This window comes from Protopterus annectens, chromosome 2.part0 (genome assembly GCF_019279795.1).
Source record: "Protopterus annectens isolate FY-2018-M chromosome 2.part0, PAN1.0, whole genome shotgun sequence".
NCBI lineage: Eukaryota > Metazoa > Chordata > Ceratodontiformes > Protopteridae > Protopterus > Protopterus annectens.
The window spans coordinates 1,265,716,502-1,265,742,338 of NC_056728.1; the positions used below are offsets into that span (position 1 = coordinate 1,265,716,502).

Here is a 25,837-nt window from a genome sequence, read left to right on the forward strand (position 1 = left end):
CTCAAGCCACTCTTCTGACAGTACCACACTCCACCTAGTAACCCTGTGATAGTGTGTCCAAAGAATGGTTTCATTTCTTGCCATAGCGACCACAAGAATGGGAGCTCAGCCATGTCCTCTTTAGCTGCTCCAGTGTTCAATACGGGCATGGGAGAATCATTTTTTCTATGGCTGGGAGAGTCTTCATGCGGGTGACCAAAGCAAGAGTCCATTAGATCAGTCAGATGTCCCACCTTTGAGTTGGTCTTCCACAGGAACCCCTATAAAGGGAAAACAAAATATTAAACATGGTTTATCACAAGAAGTAATTACAGTTAAAATTTTGTTGTACCTCAGCAAAGCATGCATTCCAGGCTATGAATCTTGGTGTCCAGAAGCTGTTACAGGTGGGGTGTGTCCCTTGTAAAAAAAAAAAAAAAAAAAAAATCTTGAGGAAGTCTGGATATTCTGATTTTGACAGAGGGAGGGCTTAGCCTACAGATTCAGAAGTCCAACTGTGATTGTGAGGAAAATTTTAACTCTTGCCCTCTTGTGGATCAGACTATAGCCAGGATGAATGAAGCATTTTTATGGCAAAACACTGATATTCCTTATGAACTGAGATAAGTTAGAAATGGATATCCTTTCCTCACCTATCCCTCCTAAACTACCAGCCATTACGGATATATTGAATGTTGCCTGCATCCTGATACACAGCCATCAGTCACTAAAAAGCAGATAAAATGTATAACGCATCTCAAACTAATAACTTTTCTCTCATCTTAGATAAGAACCAGCAGCCATATCTATTGCTTCACCTGTTTGACAATAGGCTGACCTTGAACAATAACACTTCTGGTGACAAAGAAGGCAAGGTGTTGGACTGCCTAGGTAAGATAATGTTTTCTTTCACTTTGGCTTTAAAAATTTTCAGTTGTTAAGCATACATGTGGAACTTCATTTAGTATATGGACAGTCTGAGGGAATTTGCTATCACACTTCCTACAGAAGAAAACTCTTTTCTAAATAAGACTGTTTCTACCTTGTCCAATGTATTAAAATATGCTTTGAAGAGTGTATGATTGTGCAGATTCTGTCTAGGACCACTGTTACTGCTACGGTGTTGAGAAGGTATGCCTGGGACTATAACCAAAAGTTTGCTGATGAAGTAGCTTGAAATATTAGATTCTGCTTTTAAACAATGATGCATTGTGTGACTCCTCTGCTACCAAGATCTCAAACAGAGGGAAATTGAATCAGGGAGTATGTAAAGATTTTCTTGTCCCTAAATACAAATCTTGAATGCCTCCTTGTTTCACTAAAAAGCCAAATAAGCAAGACCAGTTGTTTTCTGGCAAACAAGAAACTAAAGAGATGGTCAGAGTGAAATAAAAAGCAGTGGCCCTTTCAGAAAAGGGGCAGAGCAACAGTATAGAATGATTATGCTAGCATTCTCCCCCATGTCCTCCCCTGCAGCTAGTATCTTCACACACCTGCCCTAAAAACTGGTTCAGTGTTCACCTTTGGCAAAAGATTTTCAGATGCTTGAGTATTAAAAGCTGCGCAGGGTGTTACAGATAGCACTCAGAACCAAACCGTGTATTTTCCTCAGTTTCTTCAGTTTTTACTCACCTAAGGAGTCAGAACTGGTGTCAGAGGCAAAGGATTTTCTATTCCAGAATATTTTTGGTACCAAAAAAGAGGCCTTTTCCAGGCCAGTACTAGATCCTTTATTTCTAAACATGTATGTGAAAGTGCTGAAGTTCACAATATTGACATAACAGAACTAGTTAACCCTCACACTAGACTCTATTCCCATAGCCACAGACTTCAGAAAATTTCCAAGTTTCTGTTTTTTTGGTTCACAAGATCCTGTTCTCTGCATTACCCTTTGGATATCTACAGTTCCAAGGCTGTTTATGAAATGTCTAGCCTCAGTCATAGCTCATTGCAGACTGAATGGCATTCACACATTTCTTTATTTAGATGACTTGCTTAGGTTATCAGAATCTTATCCAGATGTCAAGAATCATTAACCTGGACTATGACTCTTCTAACCAGTCTGGGCTCCAGTTAAATGTAACAAAATCCTCCTCAACTGTGTCTTACTGGATTGTATTTCTTGGCTGCCTTAAGAGGCCTTTCTAACCCGAGAGGCATTTCTAACCCAAGAGAAGATGGTCCTTTTTCTGGATTTTTTTCAAAGCTTCCCCAGTCAGTCTCATCCTTCTGCAAGAGGATTTGTCAGGATCTTAGGGTTCATGGCTTCTATAATTCTAATGATTCATCTAGCCAGTTTACGCATGAGAAAGATGCACTGGTTTCTAAAAAAAAAAAAAAAATGTGGTTCCACAGTTTGCATTCCCTGGAGCACCAAATTCCAGTTTTGGGCTTTTTAGAAATGGAACTGTATTGGTGGAGACAAAAATCAGCTGAGCCTAGGTCTCTTACTTGAATCCCGGGCCAGTCTCTGACCACTGATGCTTCATATTTTGCTTGGGGAGCAGTTTCCTTGGGGGTGGAAGCGCAAGTCTTGCAGAGTCACTCAGACAGATGAAAGCATATCAGTATAAAGGAGATGTTGGCTGTTATCTATTCCTTGAAATCTCTTCATCACATATGTTCAAAAGGTCTTCTACAAATAATTATAGACAATGCCACAGTTGTGGTACATGAAGCAGGGAGGTACAAAGGCTAGCTATGTTGACTTGAGAGGTAGCTGTCACAGCATTACTTAATCTTCCAAGCATCTTGCATTTCATCAGAGCAATATTGTCAGACCAGCTGAGCAAGAGTAGGACAGACCCTGATGAATGAAAATTGACTCACTTTTGAGAAATATCTGAAATAGATCTCTCTACCTCCTTTCAAAACAGAAACGAATTCTGCACCAGGGTTCCATGCAATCAAGCATGGAAAACAGATGCATCTTCATTCCTATGGATCAGAATGTTCCTTTATGCTTTTGCCACCTTTCCACTGATGCAAAAGGTAGTTCTGAAGATTCGTAACAATTCCCCCCATACATTTTGATAATCCTAGGTTTCTGGGACCAAAGGGAGTTTTCTTATTGCTCACTGTTACAGTAGCGTTACCTATATGGGTTTTATCCTACCAAGGAAATAACAGCTAGCCAGCTTCCAAAGCTTCAGGGCTTCTCCATACTCAAACCATTATGCAGCTCAAGCTGAACTGCCTAAAAACACAGGTTTAAGTGCCAAGCATTTCAGAGCATTCCTACCGCCAACGAGAGCACTCCCCTGCAGGCTTTCAAGGATCAAAGGTCTGCTTGCACAGTTCCTTTACTCTGCCGATCAGTTCCCTTTGGGGAAAACCTTACATATTTTAAATTTATTATTTTAATTGTACTTTCCTGGTTAGGAAAGTTGATTTTTTTTTAGCTAGGAATTTGTTTTAATGGACTATCACAAGACTTGACTGTATTTTTAAACAGACATGCACTCTTTTCCTGTCATTCCCTTCAGTACAGCACTTTTGAGTGTGTACCTTTAACTCCCAGTGGGTATGGCTTGAGCCTTTAAAAAATGAAGTTATCACTTTACACTTCTAACATACTCATTGACAGAGGTCAAATATCAATACAGTTGTTTGCCATAGTATATGGTTCAATATAAAATATTCTGATACCTTGTATGTAGCATGGTTTTGGAATTATTAATGCAAATATGAACAGGCAATATTTGATGCATAGAGGTGCAGAAGGAGGTAACCTAGAAATGCCTGGAGACTCACTCGGTTGTAGGTAGATAAAAGTAATTGAAACCCTTTTTTCTGTGACAAAACATTTTTTCAGCCCCCAAAAATAAAATAAAAGTGCTTTACTATGTTTTGTGTGAAAAAATGTGACTTTAAAAAAACTCTACATTTTTACAAGCTTTTGCTGCTTGTTTTACCTGGGCAAGAGGTACCATTTTTGGCTTGACATGGAAAAACTACCAGTCCTATGGTCTGCCGTCCTTCCAGCCACAAAAATAAAAAGTTAAGCGAACAGACTTTGCCACCACACAGGCTAGCAGTTTGCCTCAGCCACAGCTGAGTGACTATGCTGTGGCCATAACTTGCTCCTCGGACCACTTATCTTTTACCTTGGATACATCTGGTGTCGCACCTACAGCTGCTATGGACTGGGGGTTAGATATGTCCCTTGCAGCTTTTAGGGCCCCATCAGTGGACAAAGGCGAGAGACTCTTTGGTTCTGGGAGAGAGAATAGGAGAGGTTTCCCTGTTTAGTTAGAATGTTGTGTGCATCCCTGGGGAAGCTACTGCTGCCATTAATTACTGTTAGCATCATTCTTTTCTTTCAAAAAGAAACCAAAAACGAAATCTATATGTTCTCCTCAAATTTTCTTAGCCAGAAGTAGTTTACTGGTGTGGTTCAGGGGTTAGTTCAGGCTATTGATCCTTCTTGTAAGGTGGATTCTGGGTAAAAGAAAGAGGGATGCCTCTTTTTCCTGAAGAAATTCAAGATTCTTGATTTGAGCAGGAAGATGAAAGGGCAGATGCATGGATTTCTTCTCAGTTTTCTGATTCAGAGTCAGAGGAGAGCTCAGTTTCTGATTCTCCCTGTGGGGGGTTTCCCCTTCTTTAAGACTATTTCCAGAATGTGCCAGTGTTTTCAGTGGGTGAACACTGAGATTCCTCAGTCCCTCAGAAAATACTGTCCGCTGTTACAGAAGGAATTTCCAGACCCTTCATTCACTCCCTCAGTTCTGTCTGCTCTGGAAGATGTCACTGCCTGGAATTTTCCTGATAGTCAGCCTGCTGCCCCTAAAATAATAAAGAAAAAGTCGGACTGTATAAAGTTAATCAGTCTTAAGTTTTTATGCACTCTTCCCAAACCTGACCCAACAGCTATAGATTTATTTAATCCTACTGCTGCTAAACATTTAGATAATTCCAATCCTAGTATTTCTTACAAAGGTGTATGCTTTCGCAACATTGATATTTCAGAATTTTGAATTATTAGGCTCATACGTTAGTTTATTCTGACCAGTTGTGAAAGAATGAGAAATGTTTTGTCTGCATTTACATCTTGTGAGGATCCCCCCCCCCCCAAAAAAAATGAAGGACACCGCATCAGGTCAGAGTGACTGTTTAGTGGACCTTGCCCCTCCCCCACCCCACCCTGGCAGCCCATTTTCCTTCCAGAAAGTCTGAACTTGTATTTTTTCCCTTTGGCGCTAGTTTCAGGCAATTTAGTTCTGAAGTCATTCAGCAAAGTTACAGAAGTCAGTGAGAAGTAATCCCTTCTTTTCAGGGAGTAATTCCTCATCCACTAGAATAGATATTTTATTTCCCCTTGTATTTAACACATGCTGCCCCAGGGAGTGATGGAACCAATTCCTTTTTCCAAGATTGAGTAAGGTTTTCATTCAAGGATGTTTTAGTGTTTTAGTGCAAAAGAAAGAAAATGCTTGAAGATCAGTTCTGGATCTTTCTTTCCTACACCTGTTTGAGAGAATGCCCACACTCAAAATGATGTCACTTCACAACCTGTTACCTGTTCTACATTAAAGTTTCCTGGTAACACTCAATTTAAAAGATGCTTATCACATCCCTGTTCATCCAGACTTCAGGTGTTTCCTAAAGTTTGTGTGTCTGGATCACATTCAGTACTTTGCATTACCCTTTGGACTATCCACTGCATCAGGGGTTTTACAAAGTGTCTAGGTCTGGTAATAGCTCATTGAAGGCTTCAGGCTACCCACATATTCCCTTATTTAAACACTTGTGTATCTTTGCAGAGTCTCAGATACAATGGTGTCTGAAGCTTGTTTGGTCTCAGCACCAATATCCATTGTCTTTTTAAATCAGAGTGCTGATGTTTATTAGAAGAGAAATCAGTTGGTGGAGACAGTGAATATCCCTAAATCTCTGTCTCCCCATCTCCTTCCCTGTTCCACAGCAGTCAGTCACCACACATGCCTTGGACTTAGTAGGGCAATCTCAGGAGTAGTGAAACTGCAGGGGGTGTGGCACACAAATGACAGACGCGAGTACGTAAATAAAAAATAACTGCTTTTCTCGATCAAAACATTCAACTGTCTTAATCATCTTTGGTTCCCTGGGTCCTTGCAGGTTGTTACAGGCAATACCACAGTCATGTGGTACATCAACAAACAAACAAGGGACAATCCGGTTGTACCCCCTTTGCAGACTAGCCATATTAGCTTGGGATATAGCTTCATTGCACAGTGCCACTCTACATATATCCTATATATCACCAGAGCATTGTGTGACAGACGAGCTGAGCTGTACAAGGGCAGGCCCTCATGAATGGAAACTATATTGGGGTCTTCCAGCATTTGATCCATTTGTGGGGGGTGCCTCAAGGGTACCTATTTGCTTCCTCTCTCTGAACAATTACCTTGGTAAGATTCTGCTCGCAAGACTTCATGCACGAAAGCCTGGAAGAAAGATGCCTTTTCATTGGATAGGAATGTTCCTGTGTGCCTTTCCAGCCCTCCCACTGATATACAGAGTAGGTCTGAAAATTCAGAAGGAATCCCCAAGATCATTGTAGTGACCGCTTCTGGCCCAGGCAGCAGTGATTCTCCCATCTTTTGGAATTGGCAGGGGCAGTTGCCGCAAGTATCCTCACAGAATGATCTACTCGTACAAGCTCAGGAGTGTTTGATACATTCTGACCCCAATCAACTTTAACTGGCTGCCTGGATGATAGGTCTTAATTCCCTTTAGGCACCTGTTTACTAAGGATGTGCTCCAGGTACTAATGGAGACAAAAAACTGCTACTACACAATCATATCTGAGCAAATAGAAAAGGTTTTCTAGTTTGTGCCAACAACTTACCCAGTACCCATTCAGGACTACTTCTGTCTGGTTTTACATCAGTCATGTGAGTTACTATCATATGGCCTTTCTTATTTCTGTATCAAGGTTCATTTATCAGCCATTTCAGCATGTCTGCCCATGACTGTTCCCCTTTCAATGCATTGTATCAAAATGTTTTTGAAAGGGGGTTTGCATAAGAGGCCTCAAAGAAAACCAGCTGCCCCTCTTGGGATCTTAATTTTGTATTTAGAGAAGCTAACACTTGTTCCATTTGAAGTAGCTAACCTGTTTGAGTTGAGGATCGTAACATGAAAAAACATTTTACTGATTGCTCTGACCTTTACAAGAAGGATGTCTGAGTTGCAAGCTCTTACAGTGAGCCAATTCAATCTCTCTTTCCACACAGACAGGTTTTCCTTGAGAACTAATCCTTCTTTTATTTGTTTATTTAACATTTGTTTACTGGGATAGTCCGACTGGACAATGTGCCCATTTTCAGTGGAGTCCTGGGGAGAAAAACTCCATAAATTTACAGAGAGAAGAACAATTTACATAAAAAACAAGAATAGTAGCATACAGATTGTAGAATTTTCAGCCATTAGTATACAATAAGAGGATATTCCCCCTTTTGGTTGAAAATACAAGTGTACAAAATATACAATGAGAGTAGCTAAGAACCTGGTAGAGCATTGCAAGATATTTCACAATTGAATAAGACTATATAAATGTTCAGCCATATCTTCTGGTTATTGTATGGAAAGTTAGAGGACAAGTTTAACTTATCTTGACATGCATTATTAGTTTAGGAACGATCTTGGAAAACCAAATCCTATTTGACTGTTGATTATTTTGTGTTGGTACTTAGTTTGATACTGTTGTCCTTTCTGTTTCCATTTTGTTGCCCTTTTCTATGCTATTCTTATGCACGCCATGATCTACCATATCCAGGCAGTGTAAAGGCTATCTCTGTGAGTGCCTTTTTTCTTTTGTTGGCATACTAGAAAGCAGTGGACTGTAAAAACTTGTATATATGTATAGAAAACTATGCAATTCTCTAAATATTCCAGTACAAGAAATGGTGTACTAGATTTCCTTTATTTGCATCCAGGACTAGGCTGGCTAGGACCACTCTTCAAGGGCTCCTGGACTGACACCCCCCCCCCCCCCCCACAGATTTGGTAAGCAATGGTAGTCTACCCACAGGCCACTGCAGCAGTGGGAATGATGAGCATAGTACAGTTTTGTAAGTTGCACTTCCCCATATCTGTAGATGTTTGAACTCTTCACAGCTACAGAATCTATACCCACCCACCATCACCCCTTGTTGTATATAGTTTATAGATGTTACTTTTGTTATTATTGTTAGTTCAAGATTAATCCGTCTGTTCACTTGTGGTCAAAGTCTTGAGGATTTTAATTTCTCTTGCTGCTTATATGCTTCCCTCCAAAAGGGCTTGTCCTCTGGGCATCCACAGTAATTCTGTGGGAGGGGATTAGAGCTTTGGGAAGCTGGCCGGTTTCTGAATCCTTGTCTAGGTACAACCCATATGCTAGTGCCACATTGAGGAATTTGACATGACTGTTGAGGGTAAGTGCAACTTTCCCAACTGTACTTTTCTCTTTGGTTATCAAAATGATTGTTTTGTACTGTATGCATTGTTTTTTAATGTATTTTAATAAAACTTATCAGTTGATCAGAACTTAATATTTGCATTCAATAGTTTGTTGTATTTAACTCCGCTTAATAACTTGTGTTATTTAACTGCCCCCAAGACTTTTTCAGATGAGCAAGGTGAAGATGATAAGTTAGATCCTCAGGGTGCTCAAAGTCTGGTGCCTGGCCAAAAGAAAAGGATTGCCCATGTTGCAAAGTTCAATGTAAGTAATCTAGTTCTTTATCTTAAATTATTTTGATTTTTCACGACTTATGTTTATAGATTTATTTATTTCATCTTCATTGGATCTGTAGGTTTAGCTCTGTCTCCTCTCTTCTTCCACACATCTGGTCTATTTCTAACTCTCTGGGAATGAGAGTTGAGTTTCACCAGTCAGTATGAGAACTGTCTGGGCCTATCTGTTCCCTGACCAGCAAGCCTTATTGTTCCATTCATTGCCCCATGGAATGAGAATTGGTTGCAAGGAAGTGGTCTGCCTGCATTACTTACACTGTCTTAATCCCTCCCCAACCTATATTTCAGCATTTCTAAACGGTTCATGTGTGCTCCCATACATACATTAGTCTCTGGCATGCTCAAGCTGATCTTGTGCAGCAGTGGTCCTTTGCTGTGAGTGATAAAACTGCACTGTTAATGTTATTACAAGTTCAGCAAGATGGGCCATCCCCTCACTCCTATATTCTCCTACCTGGTCCTTTCAGGGCCCATGCTGTTAGGTAAATATGGGTCATGTATGGTACAGTTCAGGCCATATTCCTCTCTGTCATGAAGTAGAAATGAGACTACTTACCAGTTTAGCATTCCTGAACTAATTGTACAGTTGTGATTTTAACTCTGTCTCATCAATTAAGAAATGAACACTGTGAAAAAATGAATGAAGGCCTGTTACTTGTATGCAATTTTGTTCTGCGTATGTGCATTCATCCTGATTATGCCAGTGTTTTATTGAAGTAGCATTATATCTGCCTTTTATGGGACAGGCTGGCTCAAGAATAAACTCAGATTATTTGAGAGTTGTTGGGGAAGGCAAGGAAGGACTGAATATTTAGGTTGGCTCTGTCATCATGTGGATTTTAAATACTAATTTGTAACTCTCTTTATCTGAATAAGTCAACTGATTCTTTTTGGAACCCTTACATCTAGGAACTGTATCACGAAAGTAATGTGTGGACAATTTTTTCACCAGTTAACCATTAAGTTTTTGGGATGTGAGAGGAAGCTGGAGTATCTATGGGGAAAATGCATACAAGGAGAGAAAATGTCTAACTTGACAGGGCAAGACTGAGCTCTGGACCTTTACATTGTGAGGCAGAGTTCTTGCCTCTAAACCGCCATGTTAGCTAGTTGACCTTCAGCTACAAAAAATGCACAAGCTGTGCTTATTTGCACTTCTCAGATTTTAGGCAAGTACTTTTCTGGCCTGATGACTTCAGTCAGTTGCTTGCATCATGGTCTCTTTGGCACATTTTAAATTTTAAATCCAGCTCTGTTAAGTACATTTTTGCTTGTGTATATCTTGGATAATTAAGCTAGTCTCACAGGGTAGACCCTCTTCAGAGTAAGATGTTGGGATGACTAGAAAAAGTGATTACCTGTAGTATAGTTCAGAAGCGCTTCACTGATATAAAGGGATATTCATTGGAATCCATAATTCTGTAACCAAAATACTTTAAGGTAAAGGCTGCATATTTAAAACAATTGCTAATACTGAGCTTGACTTCCAAGATGCATAGTAAGAATACTGCCGTAGTGATTATCATGCTGAACATATAACCTATCCAGCGTTGGTTATATCTTACCCTAGGCTAAGTCCACAGACCAGCCCCTTAAAGACATAGGGCATCTTCAGTGGGCCCTAACTGCAGGGAAGCTCAAGGAGAGCCATATAAGGTAGTGCTTAGGGTGGCAAAGGCTTCAGACCTTTTTTTTTTTTCCATCAAAGTATTTCTCACTATGGGCTTTGTGGAATTGATGGTTGGCGTGCATTCATTCCATCTAGGTAGGTAAGTGCCCTTTGGGGAAGTAATAACTTCCACATAATTTTCTGTAAAAACTTTAGTTTCTGAAGGAAACTGTGATTTCTTGTCTTGGAAATAGTGTCTCTCTGACCAACAATGTCCTCTTGTCTTAGGGTAGTGTTGTAAGTTAATATTTTGTATTAGATTTAGCAACTTCAGTCCTGTGTTTTGTTGGGATAACAGCTGGTGCTTAGTGTAATTGTTTTTTGGGGAAAACATCTGTCTGAGGAGTTACTTATGTTTACTGTAGGGATGCTTATTGCTTCTGCTACCTGGTGCTCGCAATTGTTTTTTTTTTTTTGACTAGAACAGGCTGTAATTTCCATTCTCCACAAATCTCATATTGATCACTGCTGCAGTAGCCTTAGCTATATGGATTTTATCCTGCCAAGGATATAACAGCTGGCTAGCTTCCAAATCTTCAGGGCACCTTCCACACACCCAAACTGTTAGTTTGTGCTGAGCTGACTAAAAAGACAGGTTTGAGTGCCAAGCCCTAAAGCTTTCCTGTCATTGAAGAGAATACTCCTCTACAGGCTTTCAAGGATCAATGGTCATCTTGTACTGCTCCTTTCCTGGGCAGATAAGTTCCCTTTGGGGTAAAACCTTCCACATTATAAAAATTGTTGTTTTATTGTGCTTTCCTATTTAAAGTATAAGGTAGGAGTGAGTTTTAATGGACTGTCATGAAACTTAACTATAGTTTTGAACAGGTGCACACTTTTTTTTCTGCCATTTAAAAGTTGTTTAAAGTAATTAAAACCATAGTTTTCTATGGAAAAACTATTTTGCTTTTGAGGGCTGGCAAAGTGCTTTGAAGTGCATTTATGTGAAATAGCGACTTTTAAGACTTTAAAATTTTACCAACTTTTGCTGCTCGTTTTCCCTGGGCAAGAGGCACCATTTTTGGATTGTCCATGAAACGAACTACCAATCCCATGGTCAGTCCTTCTTCCAGCCACAAAAATCAAAGGTTAAGCACGCAGCCTTTGCCACCACAACAAGCTAACATGTTTGCATCAGTCCACAGGTGTGTGACTCTGCTGTGAAAATAGCATGTTCCTCAGACCACTTATATTTTACCCTGGATCCCTTTGCTGTAGCGCCAACAGTCAATATGGGCAAGTGGTTAGGTATGTTCTCTGTGGCTGTTTGGGTCCACTCAGTGGATGAGGGAAAGCCACTCCTGTTTCTGAGAGAGGGAACAGGGAAATCTTCCATTTTGTCAGAATGTTTTGGCCATCCCTGGTGAAGCTGCTGCTGCCATTAATAATCTATTGACATTTCTTTACTGGGAAAGTGTGACTAGGCACAGGTGCCTTTTTTCTGCAGAGGCCTGTGGAGAAAAGTTGCAAGGTAACAAACTTAATGCTATCAGTATTTAGAATAACAAATTCTATAATGCAGTTTCAGTGAATACATAGCATAGTAGTCAGTATGATAACATCTGTATTGATATTCACAAACATTAGTATACAAGCATTATATTGAGAATTTGCAGATAGAAGAGTGAAGTATAAGATAGGTAGGAGCTATTAGAGGGATTTAAGCACATTTAAGTGTTAATAGCAGCTATAACAATCTTCTTCTTTCGGCTGCTCCCATTAGGGATCGCCACAGCCGATCATCTGTTTCCATTTCTTCCTTTCCTCTGCATCTTGCTCTGTCACACCAGCCACCTGCATGTCCTTTCTCACCACATCTATAAACATTATATTAGGCCTCCCTCTTTTCTGTTACCTGGCAGCTTCATCCTTAGCATCTTTTTCCCAATATACTCCGCATCCCTCCTCAGCACATGTCCAAACCAACGTAATCTTGCCTCTCTGGCTTTGTCTCCAAACCTTCCAACCTGGGCTGACCCTCTAATATACTTATTCCTAATCCTGTCCACCCTTGTCACACCCATTGCAAATACTAACATCTTTAAGTCTGCCACGTCCAGCTCTGACTCCTGCCTTTTTGTCAATGCCACTGTCTCCAACCCATATAACATAGCTGGTCTCACTACCCTCTTGTAGACCTTCCCTTTCACTCTTACTGGTACTCGTCTCTCATAAATCACTCCTGACACTCTTCTCCACCCACTCCATCCTGCCTGTACTCTCTTCTTCACCTCTCTTCTCCACTCACCATTACTCTGAACTGTTGATCCCAAGGATTTAAACTCATCCACCTTTGCCACCTCTACTCCTTGCATCCTCACCATTCCTCTATCCTCCCTCTCATTCACACACATATATTCTGTCTTAGTCCTGTTGACCTTCATTCCTCTTCTCTCTAGAGCATATATCCACCTCTCCAGGGTCTCCTCCACCTGTTCCCTACTCTCACTACAGATCACAGTGTCATCTGCAAACATCATAGTCCACGGGGAGTTCTGTCTGATCTCGTCTTCAACCTGTCGATCACCATTGCAAATAAGAAAGGGCTCAGAGATGATCCTTGATGTAATCCCACCTCCACCTTAAACGCATCCATCACTCCCACCACAGACCTCACTGCTGTCGCACTACCCTCGTACATATCCCGTACCACTCTTACATACTTCTGACACTCCCAACTTCCTCATACAATACCACAACTTCTCTCTAGACACCCTGTCATATGCTTTCTCTAAGTCCACAAAGACACAATGCAACTCCTCCTGACCTTCTCTGTACTTCTCCATCAACACTCTGAGAGCAAACATCGCATCTGTAGTGCTCTTTCCTGGCATGAAACCATACTGCTGATCACTAATCATCACCTCCCTTCTTAACCTAGCTTCCACTACTCTTTCCCATAACTTCATGCTGTGACTGGTCAATTTAATCCCTCTGTAGCTATAATAGTTAATAATTTTGGCCCCATTTTTCCTGGCAAAAAGAAACTGAAAGATAAACCTGTGTGTAGCCCTCCTCAATTTTCCATAAACATAAGGAGTAGTTCATTGAATTTGTCTCAGGGTTTAATTCACGCTATTTATCCTTTTTATAAGGTGGTTTCTGGTAAAGGGGAGGGATAAGTCATTTCCTGATGAGATTCAAGATTCCAAATCTGGATGGAAAGACGAAGGGGCAGGTACAGGGTTTTCTCCACTGTTTTCTGATTCAGCCCTTGTGGGGCTTTCTCTGAGACTATTTACAGAATTTGCTGTTTTCAGTGGGGAAACACTGAGGTCTCTCAGTCCCTCAGAAAATACTATAAGATGTTACATAAGGAATTTCCAGAATCTTCATCCATTCCTCCAGTTCTCTCAGCACTAGAGGATGTGTCATGCCTGCAATTTTCCTGATAGTCAGCCTGCTGCCCCAGAAAAGGCAGATAATGTAAAAGATTACAAAGCTTTATACAACTTTTATACTCTCATCCCAAACCTGACCCAGCAGTTGTAATTTTAGTTTATCCTACTGCTGCTAGACATTTAGTTAATTCCAGTCCTACACCTTCTGACAAGGATGAGAAAGTAAGTATAGGAAAAAAGTGTATGCTTCTGCAACTTTGATTTTTCAGAAATTTGAATTGTCAGGTGCGTATATTATTTCATTTTGATTAATTGTGAAAGTATGAGGAGTGTTTTGTCGGCAGTTTCTTCTAATAAGGAAATATATGCTTTAAATTTAGTTTCTTCATTGTAAAAGTCAATCATTGATTACAGAGTATGTGTATGTCTTAGTTGATACTTTTTCCAGGGCTATGGCCACTAATATTGCTTTGAGGAGTTTGCCTAGCTGCATTCTCAGAACCTCCCAGATGATGTGAAAAATGAGATTTGAAGTTCTTCTTTGGAGATTAACTTTGTTTTTAGTTCATCTGCTGCAGAGGTAATCAAAAAAGTGTGACAAAAGGGGTAAATTGATACAGGAAATCTTTTAAGATTATCGGCCTTCCTTTTCCAAATTTTCTAAGGGAATCTGTGACCCCTCATCCAGTTTTGGTAGAAAACCTAAATAAACAGTCTCAACAATATGCTGGTAAATGGATGCTTAAGCAAAAATGGCAGAAAGGTTACAAAAAAAAAAAAAAATTCAGCCGTCACCCTCCCCAAAAAATGACAGTCCAACAAGTCAGAATGACTAAGAGATCTTGTTCCCCTCTCCCACCCTGGCAGTCCCTTTTCCCTTTCAGAAAGTCCGAATCCCCAATTTTCTATTTGGTAATAGATTGTTTCAGACAATGGGGTCTCATTCATAAAGGTTCCAAATGGCAATGGAAGAAACTCCTTTTCAAGGGGGGTTCTCTTCCACCAGAATAGACTCTTATTTTCCTCTGTCCAACACATGCTCACCCAGGGAGTGATGATAGAACCAGTTCCTCATTCCCAAGTAGGGAAATGTTTTTATTCTAGGATGTTTTAATGCTAGCAGAAAAAAAATGCTTGGAGAACAGTGCCCATGTTCAAAGTGTTGTCACTTCACACCTTAACTCTTCCTCATTCAAGTTTCCTGGTAACACTAGATTTTAAGAAATACTTATCACATCTCTCTTCATCCTGACTTCAGATGTTTTTGAAGGTTTTGTGTGTCTGAATCACATTATCAGTTCTCTACTATACCATTTGTTCTACCCATTGCACCAAGAGTGTTCACGAAGTATATAACTTCAGTTATAGCTGATTGCAGGCTACAGGGTATGGATACTTTTCCATATTTAGATGACTTATCTTTGCAAAGTCTTAGTGTCAGGAATCTCCCATGTGGGTGAGAGATCTCTTACATAATATGGGATTCCAAAAGGACATTCAAAAGTCTTTTTTGACTCCTTTTCCCAGTATTGTTTTCCTGGGGTGTCCGACACCTCAGTTCAGAGAGCTTTTCCACAGGAAAATTTAAATTCGATCCATCTCTAAGGTTTTCTACTCACTGTGGTCCCTGTTAGGGAATTCTCAGGATTTCTGGTCTCATTATGGCCTGATTATAATGATACCCCTGGCAAGACTGCACATGAGAAAGATACGGTGGTATCTGAAATTTCTTTGGTTCCAGCACCAACATCCTCTATCTTTTCAAATCCCAGTGCTGGGGGTTTTCAGAAGAGAAATCGCTTGGTGGAGACTGCAAATTTCCCTAAATTCAGGTTTCCCCTTCTTTCTTGCTGCAAAGCAGTCAGTCCACACAGATGTCTCAGACTTTGCTTGATGGAGCAGTTTCAGGAGGGATAAAAGTGCAAGGTGTGTGGGACAGAAAGGATAGACAGAAGTACATAAATTTAAGAGATGTTTGCCCTGATCAAGTCACTCAACTCTGAATAATCTTTGGTCCCTTGGATCTACTCAAGTTGTTACAGACAATACTACAGTCATGTGGTACATCAGCAAGAAAAGAAAGGGGGAACCAGGTCATATCCCCCTCTGCAGACTAGCCATGTTAGGGTGGTGTATATGTGTGTGTGTATATATATATATATATATATATATATATATATATATAGCTGAGCAGGACAAAGGCAGACCCTTGTGAATGTAAACTGGAATGCAAGTCTTCTAAGATTTGATCCATTTGTGGGGAGTTTCTCAAGTAGACCTATTGGCTGCCTCTAAAACAATTGGCTGGTAAGATTCTGCTCCAGGACTCCATGTAAGACAGCCAGCAGGACAGATACCTTTTCTTTTCCTGAATGCTTTTCTGCCCTTTTCACTGATATTCAGGGTACTTCTGAAGATTCAGAAGGAATTCCTCAAGATCAGTGTGGTGACTTCCTTTTGGCCCAGGCAGCAGTGGTTTTCCCTTTTGGAAATCGTCCAGGGCAATTGTCACAAGCTTCCTCATAGAATGGATCTACTCACACATGATCAAGAATGTTTGATACACTCCAACCCCAATCAGCTTCAACTGATTGCCTGGATGATAGGGAGTTAAATAAAATAAAATTTCAATACACAGGAGGTTCAGGTTAAAAAGTTTACTAGTGTACACCAGGAGGCAAAAAACGTACAAGTACAGAATTTTGTCTGACATGAAACAGGAAGCACACAATTTTATATAGGTTTAACATTTAAGCTATGCCCACCTTACTGACATGATATGTCACAGGGCATCTACATCACTTTAGCTTACAGTCCTCTATTCATAAAACTGTTGATGGTGTATATTTAAAAAAAAAACTTTTCCTCTAGATACAATACAGCCTTGCTATCCAGCTGGTCAGACATAATGTCTTTCTGTAAAGTTACTACTTCAAGGTTTCATATCAGTTCGAATACAATAGCAGCTTCAGTCTTTTAATACACATCTTTGTTCTCTGTTACACTTTCTCACACAGCTGCGTGCTATCTCAGTAACACATATACAAGGCCAAATCATTCCAACAGGAAAGAGCAGAAGATTTCATTATTTCACACATTTAATTTCCTGACCCAGCAGATAATCACTTGTGAAAAGCATAAACATTAAAACTTGCTAAGCTAGCATTCTGCCAGGGTCAAGGATCAGCTTTGCTTCAAGCCACACTGCAGTTTCAAAACTACTTACATTTACACATGAGTTAATCTGTACTGTTGTATGATTAATAGAATAAAATGCATTATATACTACTTTGCTTTTAATCTCATGACAATTGTCAGGAATATAAGCACAGCATTCTTCTTTGATAAGCGCGCACGTACTACCTCTCGCTGCTAGGGTGAAGTCAAGAGCCATTCGATTTTGTAGCACAACAGTTCTCATTGCATTTAGTTCATCAGTCACCAGTTCTAGGGCGGAAAAAGTTGCATTACTCATTACTTCGAGAAGTTTCGACAACTTCCTCAGCTCCCAGATCGATTTGACTGCTCCATAGGCTGGGAATATTCCTGCCCAGGATATAACACTGTCACTCAAGTCCATACGAGTCAATTCGCTTTTGTCTTTTACTGAATTGTGGTCTTTCCAGCCAGCTTCGATCTTTCCAACTGGATTCACAGGTTTTTCAACTGGACCTTCGGGTTTTTGGGCTGCTTCTCTCACGTTTCGTATCTTACCCAAAGGTAATTCTGCAGTATGTCTTATTGCAGGAACCAAATAACCCAAAAAACAACTGCCGGACCAATTCTCAGGTAACCATTTATATGCCTTTTTCCCACAAATAAAATAACAGTTTTCTACTTTAGTACTAATACACATCAGCCCTGCATGAAACATTTTCTGATCTATAACTGACAATTGTTTAAAAAAAACTGGATTTTTGCGAATGTCATTCATAGTTGTTTTCAATGAGTTCAAATACGAGTCATAATTAGTATTGCAAAAAGTATTGCCATTACCATTCTTAATATAACATCGGTAAGATATGGTTATATTACAATTGCTCCAGCCCACCTGGAGGGTATCATTTTTATAGAAACATACAACTCCTTTTTGTATGACAGGTAAAAATAAAGCTATTTTGTCCTGTGATCGCACAGTTCCTGTATCGAAAAGTAAATTCTCCCAAGTCTCATTTATCCCCAAAGGGACAGCGGACATTATCAGTCCTCCATATGCTGTTGGTATGGCTGTACAAACCCAGCAATTTGAAATGTTCATAGTCTCTGCATATACACGTTTCATGGCTAGGTATGTGTTAAAATTTGGATGCCAGTCTATAGATGTTTCATCATGCCTTTCCACTTTCACTTGTGTGGTTGTGTGTAGGATAAACCACAACAAGAGGAAAATTGTCACAATTACAGTCAATAAATGTACACTCAACAAAATGATTATGCAACATCTCTGGGGTTGATCTAAATTTCTATTCGCTTTTTTTTTGGCCATCTCGGTCTGGTTGTGTATCAGTCACAAAGTTTTTATCAAGTTGAAAGTTCTTTACCGGTTTACAATGCGTCAAATGAACCCAGTACGTCCTCTCGGCCACTCTAACTGCAGTAGGCATTGCCAACAGAACCTGGTACGGTCCCTCCCACTTTGGACTCGCCCAATTCTTTCTTTTCGTCACTTTCACCCAAACGTATGTCCCAGGAGCCAAGACTGCTTCCACCGGTCTGGTCTGTTCCTTATCTGAAAAAGAGTTAAACTGCAAAACAGATTTATTTGTTAACAGTTTCCTCATATAACTAGCTAATGAACTGTCAGCCTCTTGCTCTGCAGGCATGAGAGCTTTCCACTGAGGCACATATGCTCTCCCAAAAACCATTTCAAAGGGAGACCAAACCCTTTACATTTGGAACCGTTCTCATACTCAGCAGTGCTAAAGGCAGACAGTATATTCAATTCTTTTGGGTTTCCTCTACTAGCTTCCTAAGTTTGCTTTTTAGGGTACTATTGTACCTTTCCACCAGTCCTGCTGACTGTGGGTGGTAGGCACAATGGTTCTTTAAGGAGATACCAAAAAATCTACCAAGTTGGTGGATTGTCTGGTTTACAAAATGTGTGCCATTGTCACTATAAATCCTTTCCGGAATGCCAAATCTAGGGAATACTTCTTTTATCAGGGCTTTCGCCACTGTTGCTGCATCTGGATTTTTGGTTGGAAAAGCTTCTACCCATTTAGAAAACATGTCACAATAACTAAACAAAACTTTTTCTCTTCACATTTATTCAATTCTATGAAATCCATACAAATAGTATGGAACGGGTATGGTGGTATAGGAAAACTTTCTTGCTTGGTTTTAAATGCTCCTTGTGCATGGTGCTTGTTACAAGTATGACAAGCTGCACAACATTTTTTTGTGTAGTTTGTGTATCCATATGTTTGGAATATTCGGTTTACTAACTGTACCATCCCCCCTGTTGAGACATGGCACTGCCCATGGCTCAACAAAGCTGCATATCTAAATAAATTAGATGGCAATATCGTTTTGTTTTCTTTGGAAATGTACAGTCCATTCTCAAGAATTGCACCTCGTTTTACCCATGTTTGTTTCTCCGCTTTTGTAGTAAGTGTCTGCATTGTTTTTAACATGTCTTAATCTAAAATCACAGAGGGTTGTAATTCCTCATTCAAAAGTAAAGTTTCTGAGGCTGCTTGCTTTGCAGCTGCATCAGCTCGTGCATTGCCTTTTGAAATCTTATCCTGCTGTTTTGTATGAGCTACACATTTACAAATAGCTACTTTGGTAGGTAACCGAATAGATTTTAATAACTCCAAAATAAATTGCGCATGATTAATAGGTTTTTCACTAGATGTTATCATTCCTCTAGTTTTCCATTGTTGTGCAAATACATGTACTGTAGAAAAAGCATACTGACTATCAGTATATATGTTTACACACTTGTTATTTGCTAAAGTACATGCCCTCGTCAAAGCCATCAATTCTGCTGCTTGTGCAGATAAGTTGTGTGGTAAGGATTGAGCTTTTAAAATTTTAGTGTCTGTAACTACTGCATATCCTACCAGATTCTTCCCTGTAGGACCCCTTCTGCATGAGCCGTCCACGTAATATGTCACCTCGGCATTATCCAAGGGCATATCTGTGAGATCTTGTCTAGGTAAAGCTAACTGTTCAATTTCCTGCAGGCAGCTGTGTGGTGTGCCATCCGCAGGAGTTGGGAGTAGTGTTGATGGGGTTAATGTCGTACATCGTTTAATTGTCATATGAGGTTGGCTCAGCAGTATAATCATACACGAAAGATGTCTAGCAGGGGAAAGGTATGCCACTTTTTCTTGCAGTAAAATTATTGCAACTGCATGAGGCACTCTCAATGTGAGGGGGTGGAATAACACCACTGAGTCCGAAGCCTGTACTGCCATTGCAGCTGCAACCACTGCTTGTACACAGTGAGGCAAAGTTCGCGCCACTGGGTCTAACTGTGATGAATAATAGGCTATGGGGCGTTGCTTATCCCCATGTTGTTGCGTTAATACTGACGTCATGTATCCTTGCTTACAATCTACGGTCTGAAAAAACTGTTTGTGATAATTTGGAAGTCCTAAAACTATTGAAGAAGCTATCAACTGCTTCAACCTGCAGAAAGCCGTTTCTGCTTCGGGTGTCCATTGTAAGATATCTTGTGCTGCCATTGATGTCTTGTATATCAAGTCAGTCAGTGGAGCAGATTTCAAAGCATAATTTGGTATTCATCTCCGACAAAAATTAGTTGTACCCAAGAAAGACATCATTTCTTTCTTGGTTGTTGGTTTGGGTGCTTGCAAAATTGCTGTTTTTCTTTCATCATCTAGTATTCTACCTTCATTGGATATTACATATCCCAAGTATCTAACTTGTTTTCTCCAAAGTTGTAACTTACTTTTGTTTACTTTGTGTCCTTGTGTTGCTAAAAATTTTAATAATGCTACAGTATCCTCCCTGCACTTTTGCTGGGTGGGGGCTGCTAGCAAGATATCATCTACGTAAAGTAGAATTTGACTACCTCCCGGTGGAGTAAACCCTGCCAGGTTGCTAGCCATTTCTTGTGCAAATATTGTTGGACTCTCACAATATCCCTGTGGTAGTCGAGTATATGTATACCTTTTACCCTGAAATGTAATTGCAAACCAATATTGACTATCAGGATGTATAGGTATTGAAAAGAAAGCATTGCTAATATCTACCACAGAGAAATATTTCTGTTGCGGTTCTAAATCATTTAACAAAGTATGTGGGTCTGGCACCGTAGGTGCTCCTGGTATTACTGCATTATTTACAGCTTGTAAATCTTGTACCATCCGCCATTCCCCGTTTGCTTTTTTAACAGGAAATAAGGGTGTATTACATGGTGAATCAGGAGATTTTACCAGTACTCCTTCTTTGAGTAATGCTGCTATTATAGGCTTAATTCCTATTTCTGCATCCTTTCTTAAAGGGTATTGTCTTTTCTGTGGTCTAAAAGCTGACTTTGGGGTAATTGTAACTGGTCCTGCTTTTCGAATAAGTCCTACATCTGACTTGCCTGTTGACCAAAGAGTTGTTGGAATTTTACATAAAGCCTTTTCTTCTTTATCTAATAAGAACGCTAATCAGCTGTCCTCGCTAGATTGCAAGTGTACAGCTGGATGTGTCTGTGTCAACCAATTCAGTTTTTGTTTTTGTATCCCTTGTTTTGATAGCTCTAAATCGGTCTGTTTCTCCCATCTTGTTACTTTTTCTCCTAAGTCTGCCCATTTGACACTTTTGTTCTTTGTTAAGCTGACATGTGGTAACCGATTTGATCTATACAATGCAAGGAATTCTTGAGGTAACGAACAGCTAACTACACTGTTTCCCTCAGTATCCCAGTACAAAGTACGCAAAACCAATCTAGTTGCATGATTTCTAAACAAGTTTTGCTCATACTCTCTATCAGGTCCTGGTGTAGTACAGTAGTATAGAGTAGAGTGTAACAAATGCTGTCGATCAGTGTCAAGGGAGGGGGCTTTACTGATGGCTACATTCATCAGTTCCTCGGTTACTGCCCCTGGACCAGTCGTGACTAGGTCCTGGCTGTACCAGTAAAAAGTTTCACCCTCCGATCGCACTACAAAGGTATCCATTTGTCTCTGTGCCCCCATACCTTGTACAGTTGGAACTACTGCTATGGCAAATATCTGCATAAGGTCCCTGCCCAATAGGTTTACTGGACACTTTGCAGAAACAACAATTTTACTTTTCTGGGTCATACCTGAAACAGGGTCAGTTATTGCTATATCATGGGAAAGTGGTTCCCTGTATAGCTGTCCATTTGCTGCTTTTACTAGTATATAATCAGGTGATTCTGAATGTTCTGGTAACTTGGAGGGGTGTATCAAAGTCCGTGATGCTCCTGAGTCACACAGGAATTTGACTTCCCTTCCCTCCACCAGAAGTGTAACTTTCGGTTTCGTATCTGCTAAGTAGAGCTCTAGGCTCAATAATGCTAAGTCTAAAATTTCACTTTTTTTATCCTCCATATCTACTTGCACTTCCTCTACTCCTTCTATCACATTTACATTCGTTTTCTGTTTAGTAACTTTTCTTGATGATTTCTGACTTTCACATGATGTATCTTCACTATCATATAGTCAGTCCTCATCTCCCTTATCTTTGCCTACAATCCCTTGCTAGATGTCCCTTTTTTCCGAACTTGAAGCATTCACCTTTCTTTTTCCTCTCTCTAAAATCTTCTGATCGTTTGTCAGACTGTTTGTTTCCCTGGGCATTCTTCTTGCCCTTTTTACCTGACTGTAATACAAATACTTCAGCTCCGTCTTCAGCAGTGAAGACTTGCGCCTTCTTTTTCTTTTTACTATTAAAATGTCTTTTAGCATGTCTAGCGTATTCGAGTAAGGCTTGTAGCCTTCCTGTTCGATGGTCTATCATATGCTTCGTAATGAAGCTACTAATAGGTGCAATGCAACCTTTCAAAAATGCATTTTTTAATTGTTGTTCATACGGGGAATCATTTGTTTGGTTCTCAGCAACCGACATACCGCTATGATTATTAAAACATTCTAATAATCTAGCATAGTACCCATCTATTGTCTCATTTTCCTGTTGTATGCATTGATTAATGCAAGTCCAGTCTGCTCTAGGTTTCCATTTCTCAGAGATTTGGTCCATCAGACCTTTTACTCTGTTGTCTAACTCCGCGTCACTATGTGGGAGTGGTCTAAGCTCTGCATTACGAGGATTCCAGGTGCCACAAATCATGTGCCAATCTGGACCTATAATTTGTCTTACTACTTTTTTTACTTCTTCCCCATTCAAGTGGTAACTCAACCTCATGCCTTGTAAATCTTTTAAAAATTTCGTAAAATTAACTTTCGGATGGGGGATTCCCTCAGTAGCCTTCCAGATATCTTCCTGTGTCCATGGTCTATATACTAAGAGTGTTGGGTCCTGCCCTTCCTGTCCTGCCTGAGGATTTGGAAATTCTATAAGTGGGCATATTTTTTTCTCACTCTCATCCTGTAGATTTCTCTCTATTTGGTATGATTCTGTGTCCCTATGTGTTTTACGTGTTCGGGACCTAGTTTCAGTAGGATCTCTAACAAATGGTTGTGGTTTTGCTGAAACTTCAGGATAACGTGGAGGCGGACCAGCCTGTCCACTCGCTTCATATCCTGAAAAGGGTAAGGGAGGGGGCAAGGGAGGAGGAGGAGGAGGAGCTGTTGCTATTACCAAGTTATTATACTCTTTGTCTAGAAATAATGTTTTTGAATTTTTCAGCTTCTGCTCTCTACGATTTGCTTTCTCAGTCCACCTGTGTGCCTGAGGAATGCCTAATTGGCGTTGCTTTTTTGCCTGACCTCCCGCATCAGATTTAAGCTGTTTAAGGAGTTTAACTAGTGAAGTTTTATCTAGTTTACCATCAAATTTATATTTACTAACCCATTTCGTATAATACCTAACGTTATCAGAACGCTGTAATTGCATGTATTTCGCGTCTTCGGTTAGGGGCGGATCTCGCGATGTTTTAGTGTACCCATGTCAAAGAAAATGTTACGTAATCCTTTTTTTATCACGTGATATCAAGTTCTCAGTTCCTGTTCACAGTTTATCTAGAATAACTGCCTACCTTATTCTGTTACCCTGATCTATGACCAAATATACAGTACTTCCTTTTGTCCCTGATCTGCAAAACAAATCTTGACAACAATATACTGTAACCTAGTCCCTGATCTAAAACAGAAAAAAGGCAAATTTTTCCTACCTGAGCCTCCGGTATTGAGAAAGTCCAAGTTCCGCTTTTCGGCCACAGATCAGAAAGTGGCCAGCCTCTTTACACGACAATTCAGTCGGAGGTCTTTTCACTCAAGAAGAACCATTTCGGTAACTTCTCCTGCGCAGTATTTGACCACCAATACGCTCTGATCTGCGGCTTACCAAGGGAATTCCATCTATGAAGGACCAAACTGTTAAATAAAATAAAATTTCAATACACAGGAGGTTCAGGTTAAAAAGTTTACTAGTGTACACCAGGAGACAAAAAACGTACAAGTACAGAATTTTGTCTGACATGAAACAGGAAGCACACAATTTTATATAGGTTTAACATTTAAGCTATGCCCACCTTACTGACGTGATATGTCACAGGGCATCTACATCACTTTAGCTTACAGTCCTCTATTCATAAAACTGTTGACGCTGTATATTTAAAAAAAAACTTTTCCTCTAGATACAATACGGCCTTGCTATCCAGCTGGTCAGACATAATGTCTTTCTGTAAAGTTACTACTTCAAGGTTTCATATCAGTTCGAATACAATAGCAGCTTCAGTCTTTTAATACACGTCTTTGTTCTCTGTTGCACTTTCTCACACAGCTGAGTGCTATCTCAGTAACACATATACAAGGCCAAATCATTCCAACAGGAAAGAGCAGAAGATTTCATTATTTCACACATTTAATTTCCTGACCTAGCAGATAATCACTTGTGAAAAGCATAAACATTAAAACTTGCTAAGCTAGCATTCTGCCAGGGTCAAGGATCAGCTTTGCTTCAAGCCACACTGCAGTTTCAAAACTACTTACATTTACACATGAGTTAATCTGTACTGTTATATGATTAATAGAATAACATGCATTATATACTACTTTGCTTTTAAACTAGCATTTCTCATATATTCAAATACACATTTTTCTAACATAGGGCCATAATTCCCTTTAGGCACCTGTCTACTGAGGACATGCAACAAGTATTAATGGAGGAAAAAAAGCTTGCTGCTAGAAAATCTTATACTGGCAAATGGGCAGACGTTTTCTAGTTGGTGCCAGCAATGCAAGGAACACCTATTCAGTGCTAGTCGTTCTCTGGTTTTACAATATTTGTGAGAGTTACTATTCTATGGCCTTTTTTTTTCTCTAGCAAGGTTTATTTATTGAGCATTTCAGCAAGTTTATCCATGGATCCTCCTCTTTCAATGCATACTCGTGTCAAAATGTTTTTGAAAGGGGTTTTGCATAAGAGGCCTCTAAATAACCCAGTGGGCCCCTCCTTGTGCTCTTGATTTTATGTTAGTGAAGCTATCACTTGAACTAGCTAGTCTGGCTGATTTGAGGTTCTTATCATAGAAAACTGTTTTACTGATTGCTCTGACCTCTGCAAGAAACAAGCTCTTACAATGAATCATCCCCATATCATTTTCCGTAGGAACGGGTTTTCTTTGAGAACTAATCCTTCTTTATGCCTATAGTGATATGCAGGTTTATATCTCCCCATTTTCTTTCCTGAATCTAAAAAATGAGTGAGAAAGGATACTCCATACTGTGGATGTCCACAGACCACTCGGGTACTATCTTGACAGAACTAAATCTTTCAGATCTTTGGATCAGTTCATTTCTTGTGAATGTAAGAAAAATGTGATGCCTGTATCAAAAAAAAACAGTTTCTAAATGGTTGTCTAAGGCTATTACTTTTACACTCAACATAAATCTATTCCAATCAGGGTCAAGTCCCACTCTACCAGGGAATTGGCTTAATCTATGGCTTTTTTGGAAAGGACAGAACTCTAGAAATATTTTGGAAGCTTCAACATGGTCCTCTATACATACATTTT

General features: G+C 39.9%; 1 protein-coding gene across 1 annotated transcript in view; it reads left to right on the plus strand.

Annotated features, from left to right (window-relative positions):
• Positions 1–25,837, plus strand: part of LOC122793438 (RNA exonuclease 1 homolog) — a 1,054,392-nt gene that overhangs the window by 143,655 nt on the left and 884,900 nt on the right. Inside the window, exon 4 of the mRNA XM_044061436.1 lies at positions 8,567–8,671. Coding sequence (XP_043917371.1) covers positions 8,567–8,671 — 105 coding nt within the window. The remainder of the gene's footprint in view (positions 1–8,566; positions 8,672–25,837) is intronic.